This window comes from Pterocles gutturalis, unplaced genomic scaffold, assembly GCF_000699245.1.
Source record: "Pterocles gutturalis isolate BGI_N339 unplaced genomic scaffold, ASM69924v1 scaffold5928, whole genome shotgun sequence".
NCBI classification, from domain to species: Eukaryota; Metazoa; Chordata; class Aves; order Pterocliformes; family Pteroclidae; genus Pterocles; species Pterocles gutturalis.
This window is the reverse complement of record NW_010122825.1, coordinates 3,650-12,577: the sequence shown is the minus strand read 5'-3', so window position 1 is coordinate 12,577 and position 8,928 is coordinate 3,650. Positions and strand designations below refer to the sequence as shown.

Here is an 8,928-nt window from a genome sequence, read left to right as displayed (position 1 = left end):
TATATTTCTAATATCTGTTTTATGCACACTTTAGTTAAAATAAAGGAGAAAACATACAGAAATCTGTAATTTTGCTCAATATTTATGCTTTTTAACTCTAATTTGTTTACCATTTTTCTTCCTTTTCACTAAATTCCAGATACCTTCCATTTCTGGAGATCTGAGTTTCCATTTTGAAGTGTATTACTTGGTAGTTCTAGTCTTCCTCGGGTGTACAAAGTAAGCCTAGTAAATCTAGGAAATAAAGCCTCTCATTATTCTCTCCTTCAACATCATAAACCTTACTATTTTTCTAAATTTTTTCTACTCTTATGTGACAGTGTCACACAGTTTATTAGACACTGGCTGCTTCCTCCATAAGTTTAGAAAATCACTGAGATTTGTGCCTGAAACTTGTATCCTTTAACAGATTATCCTTGACACATGATTGACACTGAAAAATACCTGCACCTAGGACTAAGCATCTCTGCGTTTAAAGTGCTCTTGCAGCTCATGGACAATACTCATAAGTCTTTTCCTATCCTCCTCAGAAACCGAGACATCAGTTCTTTATTACAGATAAGCATTCCAGCAAAATGAATGATTGGATTGATTTCTTCATATAAAGCTAAGCCCATCTTTTTTTCTTTTCAGTCCTCTTTGATTTTCATTCAGAAGACTGAACTGTTTCTGGGTAGATAGATAGCATTAATGCAGGCTTCAGGTATGCCCACAGTGAAGAAGACAGCATGGACACCTTTAGATTTCCCCATACAATCAGATAAATTACTGACACGTACCACAAATTTATTAACAATAATCACCATAAGTGGTTAGGCACATCAGCAGGGCGATACTCACAGATCACACAAACTAAGGGAATCTAGAGGTCAAGGTCTCAAACACAGAAAAACAGTTCATTAAGGTGGAAAGTATATTAGGCTCCACTCTTGGGTTCTTTTCATTCTCTGAAGATGTAGAAGTAGAGTATGTAAAGGCACCACACTATAAGATGTGGTAAGGGTAAATGGAAGTCACACAGCTCAAGGAAAAGCCTCAGTTTGCAGAGGGTAAGCTTCTCCGGTGCTATCAAAAGTCAATGCTATGAGGACCTGAACAGCGTGGTGTCTGCACCGGCATTTTCAGATCAGATTTAATTCACATGTGTATTTTAAGGTGAAGTAGAACTCTATATTCTAGCCCCCTAGTTGTAATGGAGGAAATAAAATTTCAGTTTCCAGATGGGGTATTAATACTCATTTTTAGAGATTTCTCCTTTAAGGCCTTTCAAAATAATGCAGGCACATCTCACCTAAAGTGCAACAAGTGAAGGCCAGTGGAACTATTTCAGATCTTTTGTTGTTGTTGTTCAAAAAAGTATTCTTGATGATTCATACTGGTGTGTCAGAGTATAACCCTTAACATCACAAGTCAAGTTCATTGCAACCCAAGGGTCATTTTCTACTTACACATAAGGATCTTCCTCATCTTTAAAACTTTCTTTAGAAAACCAGTTAAGTCACCATTCATGAGTGAGACCATGAAAGTGAGACCTACCAAACCAAGTAACAAGCTTCTGAATTAATCAAAGTTCATTAATTCATTGGTTAATTCAGTTCACACGGAACAGCCAACTTCACTGCAAAACTAACAATACTGAAAGGTAGAATAGCAGGCAATGGTAAATAGAAACCTTTGCTTAGGAGAAGAAAGTCAGAAGTTGAAGAGGAAAAACATATGTAAGGGGCACATCTTCACTGAAAGCTAAGGAAGAAGACAGGACCAAAGAAAATACTGCTCCTTTTAGCAGTTATACATGGCCTGGTCACTAATGAGGTAGACTTAAATCAAGAACATCGCTGCCAGTCACACACAACGGGAGCACAGGCACAGGAATGGGAATTTACTGTCTTATCTTAAAAGGATATTTGCGTTTCTCCTGAAGATGCATAATTTTGAAGGTAAAAAAAAAATATATTCAGTTCACCACAGGTTACTAAGGGCTCTACTATGTTCCATTTAAAGTTGTAAAAATACTGTCCACTTTCCTCAAAATAAAAACATCTACAGTTTAATATAACCAAACCAGACAAGCCTGCCCATTATGTGGAAAAGAGTACTTCTTCCTAAATTCATGTTGTTGGGATAAGTCTTGTACAATAAACTAAAAGAATGTAACAGTAAACTTAATACATTTACACAAACAAAACATGTTAATAGTAAATGACTTTGGTACTTCAGAACAATCCTTATTATCAGCAGTAGAAGAACATTTTTAACACTTCAGTGTGACATTTACACAGGGAGTGCCAGTGAAGAAAAGCAGTAGTAGTAAACAGAAAGAAACCAAAAGGAGAAACAACCTTGACTGCTTTAGATACTGCAGAGAAGTCAAATAATAGAGTTATTTGGCACGGAAATAAACACCTAGACCTTGGGTCATGAATACATTCAAGCTATTTCTGTGTAAGCCCAAAAAGGTAATGACAAGAGACATTACATAGGCCTTATTTAATGGCTTTCTCATATTATAACTTTTGAACAGGCTAAAGCAAATGGCCTTGAAAATGAGAATTTATTTATGCACTTGTAATATTAAAATTAGAAAAAGCTTTTCCTGTGCCAAGCTGAATGCTATTCAATCACACTGAGTAAACAGCAAAAAATGTTGTAGTTCATATCAACTGTCTCTGCTGTTATGCAAACACATGCATGCACTCACTCCTTGAGCATGTGGATGAAAAACGTCTTCTCAGATTCTGTCCTCATAGCTTCAAGTTACTGACCCTGCTACAGACAATAAATCAAGAGCTACAATATAGAAGAAGCATAAGCTCCAAGATCCAACAGCCTTAGCGTGCCCTATAAATATCACATTAGATTAATCCACAGTTTATAAACCAATTTGAAAAACTGATTATTTTTAATGGAAATTAGTTTTTAAAACACAAATATAAAACAGAAATAAAATGTTCAGATACACAGTCTGGAGACTGGCAAGCTCGCATCCTATACTTGCTACTGAAGATGCTTTGTGTGTCCTGAACAAACAAGATGGTTTCCATCTTTGTTGCAAATAGTAATGAAATATATTCTGATGGCCATTATTCAGAATTTTTCTCTCTTCTGTGCCAAAGTTCAAAATCAAATATAACCTAGCGCAAACTATTTCAGTGCCGCTTGAGAAATGGTTACACCATGTGAGGACTATATGGCAATTTCCAGTGAAATGCTTGAACATAGCTGTAAACTGTATTCCTTTATTGCTGTTGTCTCATCTCAGCCACCCTTCCTGCCGAGTCCATCATTCTCACAGTTTCAGACACCCCAACACCATTTGCTTCTTTGGCTCCCAGCTTTAAGAGACTTCTTGGATTTTGTGCCTACCCAATGGCATGGCTCAAACTTCACTCTCCCTGGATGCTTTCTAAGCAATTCTGCATGCTTTGTGCTTGTTTTAATTGACTTCACTCCTTTGATCCTTAATGAAAGCAGCTTTATCCTATCTAAAAAACCGAGACATCTAACCAGTCATTATTTCTGCTCAGTCTTTCACTTTTTTTTTGTTCTGCTACCCATCTTCACCCATCCCTGCCCCCTGCCTTTGAAGCCACCAGGCAAAAGTTCTGGGGACGACAAAACTGACATCCTTTTTCTGTACCTTCCGTCCTGCTCTACCTTCTTTCACTTGCAAAACTGAAAGTAACTCTCAGCCACTCTTGAAGTCAACATGCTTGAAGATAATTTTATTAACCTTGTCATTTAAAATTCTTACTCTTCCTCTCTTATCTACTAAACTTTGAGTTTTGGGGACAGAAGTGAAGTCTGATTTAATCTTTCTTGTCTTTCCCTCATTTTGTCCTATTTCAATCCTATCACTCTCATGAGTGCTATTTCCTGCAAAACCTTCTATTGTTTAACCAGAGGCAAGCCTAAATCTGTATCTCAAATAATAGACACAGGATTGTATTAAATGGTACTACTTTGTTTTGCTGGACTGCTATTATGTACGTATTTTCAAATTACACTAGACATGGCTCAAGGAGACAAGTCAAGCATCCTTTCTAATGCAGAAAAAAAAAAAAAAGTGACTCAATGTTTTGTTTTTTTTTTATTTCTTCAAGCATTTTTTTTTTTTTTTGGCTGTGTATTGCAGTATATTTGTGCCATTATTGTCCCATGGGATATTGGTCTGCTTTTTGTTTGGTGCAATGCCACCTCCCCTTTAGCACCATGCACAGTGCAAGAGCTGTATGGGCAATAAGAGGGAGATCAGCCAGAACAGTGCATTCATATAAGTGGAACAGCACTCTCTGGCTAAGAATAGCATGAAGATTAAAGCAAAGTGTAAGGCTCATGTTCTGCTTTTTTTTTTTTTTTTTTTTCCTTCTTTTATCAGCAGGACAACGGGAGAGAATATAAGTTATTCACTGGCACCATCTTTGAGCAGCACTGATCACATTTGAGAGAATATCACTATATTACAGCTTGATTTCTATTTTTCTAAAATCTCTGGTACCTCTCCGGTCACTCAGGTTCTACCATGTTTTGATTCCTCTATTAAAACCACATACTGAGGACGCACTACATGACAGATTACTGTTATTAAAGCCTGCAGCATTTATGAACGAGCGTCAAACAGAACTGAATCAGAAACTAAAGGAGAATTAGTATTGAAGACTAAGAGTTGCAAGATTAGTAAACTTCATTACAAATCCTAAGAAAACAAATTACAAATCAACATTATCTGAAGATCAGCTGTCATGAGGTAGAAATTAAACTGTTATGAAGAGCAGGCAGTAACATGGAATGGACCCATTAAAAATAAAATGTATTGGTAAAATACATACAGAAGCCACTAGACTGACTACTAAAAAATTTCTATGTGACAAAAGATCTGCCCAATCTTTGTCACCTGTCCCACAAATGAATAGCTACCACAAATATTTCCTTTTATGGAGAAAGAACTCCAGCAACAATACAGGTTCTGAACACATTTACAAAAACTTAAATATGAGCCGGCACTGTTCTTCATGAATCCTGTAAAGTAACTATCAGAAATGTCTCATTAAAACCATTCCACTGTCACATCAACATTTAAAAAACCTTGATATATTATAAAATCATTTGAATAAAACAAACACGCTATAAAATGAAAGGGTATCACGCCGGAACACACAAACTGCATTTCAAAAAGCTGCATGCAAGAGACACTGCTTGTAAGTAGCTTTTTCATCTTGTTCGTCAAACATTCTTCAAAAAAAAAAATTTATGCACTTCTTTGCTTTTATCATCTGCTGCTGTTTTTTTAGTTGCTGTTTCTTAATTTCTTGATCAAAATCCATTTTGAAGAATACTTTAATCTCACACCAAGTAACGACATTTCTATTTTCCTACACTTCCCCTGCTTTGCCACAAACGAAACACAAAGACACATGCCTGGATTTTGCATATTTTCAATATGTACAGGGATTGTATTAAATACGCTTTGAGAATGAGAATACGTACAAGTATCCAAAGGGACAGTACTTGTCACATACAATGGGTTTGCACTTCTTAGGCCGCGGCCGGCACTGACAGATCTCACAGTTGTGGATGTCCGTCTGGAAGCCGAAGGAACAGTCCAAGGAACAGCCTGAAATGAGGCCGGTGCACAGCTCCTCCCCTGCGAAGGACACGTGCAGGTTATCACAATGTGAAAGCTGTTTATACCAGACAAATGCATCTTTAGCAGACTAAATCTTCTGTTCCCCTTTTACTTCATAACTTTTAAATACTAGCAGTCCTTACTTTCAGACTATCCCAATTTTAAAATACTCAACAGAATTCTCCAGTAATGACCCAAACCATATGAGCAGACACTACAGGATGTCTTCAGTTCCTGTCACGAACTTGGGGATTACTACCTGGTACCCTAAACCACCATGATTTTGCTAATAGATGCACAGCCAAAGGAGTCCGACATCCATGACTCTGTTGGCCTTTAATAGAATATTAAATATTCACATATACTTTCAACACATTATATGGGTTCAGTACGTTTCTGTTCAATATAGAGCATCTTTATTTCTCCTCTATTTTAAATACAACTGAAAGGTTAGGATATATTAACAACTGTTATTCTTTATGCTGTTTGCTGTCAATTGCTTGGTGATTAAGACCTGCTTTTTAAAAATATCACCCTAAGAGTGACCTAAGCTTAGAGATGCTAGACTGAAAGACCTGACTCCAAATCCGCTACTGCATTTTATCAGCCTCTCGTGCGTAAGGGAGATGCTGGACTGTTGTCATCTCAATTTCTCCAGTACAGAGATAAATAACAGTAATTATATTCACTCTCATTAGAATGTACTAATTGGAGAATAATCAGTTTCTTTTTGTTCTTCCTGAAAGAAAAAGTACCAGAAAAACCACTCAACATAATCTGGAGTACAAAATTCATGTAGTGGTTGCAGAGGTGAGAGGAAACAGTAAACAATGATTTTTGTTATACTAGGGATGCAAAACAGAGGAAAAAAAACATTATTACAATAGCCAAAGAAAGACCAAAATAGAAAAGAGGGAAATATATTTGAGATTCTTCAGGAGAAGACTATGATGGGTGATACCCAAAGGGCCGATTTTCAGAGTGATATTCAAAGGACAGCTCATCTCCAGTTCAAACATCCACACCACAACAAAGTGCTCGTTCTGTGGAGGGTGGCTGCACAGTGCTCCTGCAGGTGGGCTCCTCAGTCGAGCTCTGAAGACCACTTTCCTTTAGGGATATGAATATTTAGGGACAGGGTTTTTCCAAAGAGTAGATCAGCCATTGACTTATTCTGTTACTTACATTACTTCTGCGAAGGTAATCTTCATGTCTCTAACACGGTAACACACAGTAAACAGCAGGAACCTTTGCTTTACTTAAATGCTTTCTCTTCTGGTTTTGTAATGGTGCATTTAAGATGGCAAAACATAGCATAACCTACTTACAAAGACAATAGGTAGACTTAACCAGATGTGGTTAATCTAATTGTTTCCTTACCTATTCTACCAGGTTAATGCTCACTTGGTAAAGAAATCATGTTTCTTAGTACCTCAGAGTGAGACTAAAGCCTCACAGAAAACCTGCAAGTTCACTGCCTACTTCTGCAGTGGAACTTGGGCACACAAATGCCATTCAACGTAAGGGCTGCCTTATCCCAAACAACAGTTCTCCGTTTACTTAGGATAAAGATCATCACCAGGTTCATGGCTCCCACCACTCCACTTTTAGGCAAGTTTGGTGTCTGAAGCTAAAAGGGTACAAGTTGATCTGTCATTCAGAATACAGAAGAAGAAATGCCAGAACCTTTCCAATCTGGTTCTAGAGGTTGTCTTTGTCAGCAGAGTACCAACGTCATGAAATTTAAGCATTTCCTCTGTCAGATCTATCCTTTGACAGCAATCATAACCCTTGTCTCAGGTTCTTGCTTTACTTTTTTCTCTTACAAAGATCTTCGTGAAGTCTTACAAGTTTTTTTAGACATAAGAGTTCAGGCTGATCTATCAAGAATACTCGATCTTTCTAACATGGAGCCCCTAAAGCTGATTTTAAAACATTATAATGCAGAGGAAATTCAGATACTCTTCTCTGGTAAACAGTGACGTATATGTAATTCAAAGAGAGAGACATTCCTTGAAACAAGTTAATTTAACAATATTTTTTCTTTTTAAAGGAGCTTTTACAGTAGGATGTTTGTACAAAATTATTCCCTGACAGCATATAGTGATAATAAAATTAAAAAAACTTTTAATTACACATGACTTTATAAGATAGTCATAACTTTTAAAGTTAGACTTGAACTTTATAAAGAATGCATGGAAAAGTAAACCTACACTGGAACATCTCCAAGAAGCATTAAGTTCTGTTATGACCTCTGATATGATGTAAGTTATGATATCTCCCGCTGATGCTCAGAACTGATCAGTGAATAATCCTGGAATGGCACAGGTTGGATCGATCAGAACCATTCATTTTCTGAAGTGTGCTTTGTCAGCGAGATGAAGGGTTTAGGTGGCTGTCCATCAGGCTCAGGAAAGACAGGTCAAGGAACAAGAAGGTACAAATACAAAGGGATGTGAGAAATGATTAGGCATCTTAAAGTGAAAGGAAGAGCTGGAAATAAAAGTTGGAAAAAATCCAAAAAACCCCCCAGAAACAACAAGAACATTTTTGCATTGGGATATTTTATATTTGTCTTGTGATTTGTGTTAAGGAGAGCTATCAAAGTGCAACACCTAGGTTTGAGCACACAGTTGCAGAAGACGCCAAAATAATAATTCCTCAAAATCCCAGAGCCAAATATGCTTTTGTTTTCAATCTTTCATTCTGTTTTGAACTGCTTTTCAGAGATGCAAACCAAGTTTTTTATGTGTAAAGTTAATATACTTTATTAACAGGTTCAGGTTGTCTAGGACAGCGCTATACAAGTACTAAGTGTCTCATCTCAAGTATCTCATGATGTTAAATACACCTAAAACTCAAATATTCAGCTGACATACTAACCAGAAGATCCAGTCTCAAGGCAACATCTTCCCTGCTTAATCCTATACATAGTGAGTCACAAAGTGAATAATCTACTCAGACCTCTCCTGACAGAGTCTTTCTGAGATGCCTTCTGAGAAGATGCTTATTACTTAAATAACACATTCTCATACTTAAATTTCTGGTAGTACGACATTACAGACTGAGGAAACAGCTTTTGACTAATTTTTGAAAAACTTTCTCTATGAAGAAATCTAGCGTCATGAAAACCAGAAAGTGAATTCTGATCCACTTTGACTTCACATCCAACCATTTAAATTTCTCGTACTGAAACATTATGCTGCATAATCCTGTTGAAAACCCTAGTCCACTGTTTTAAACCAGGCATTTTCTTCAGAAAACAGAGCGAACCATCAATTTTGCAGAGTAAAGTGTAGCTC

The 8,928-nt window shown here is 36.9% G+C and overlaps 1 protein-coding gene across 1 annotated transcript in view; it reads right to left on the bottom strand.

The window, feature by feature from the left end:
- The window catches only part of CRIM1 (cysteine rich transmembrane BMP regulator 1 (chordin-like)), a gene marked incomplete at its 5' end in the record, with an annotated part of 26,350 nt that extends 19,094 nt beyond the window's left edge, over positions 1-7,256 (bottom strand). The window contains 2 exons of the mRNA XM_010077648.1: positions 5,488-5,644; positions 7,109-7,256. Coding sequence (XP_010075950.1) covers positions 5,488-5,644; positions 7,109-7,256 — 305 coding nt within the window. The remainder of the gene's footprint in view (positions 1-5,487; positions 5,645-7,108) is intronic.
- Between the last annotated feature and the right edge of the window lie 1,672 nt (positions 7,257-8,928).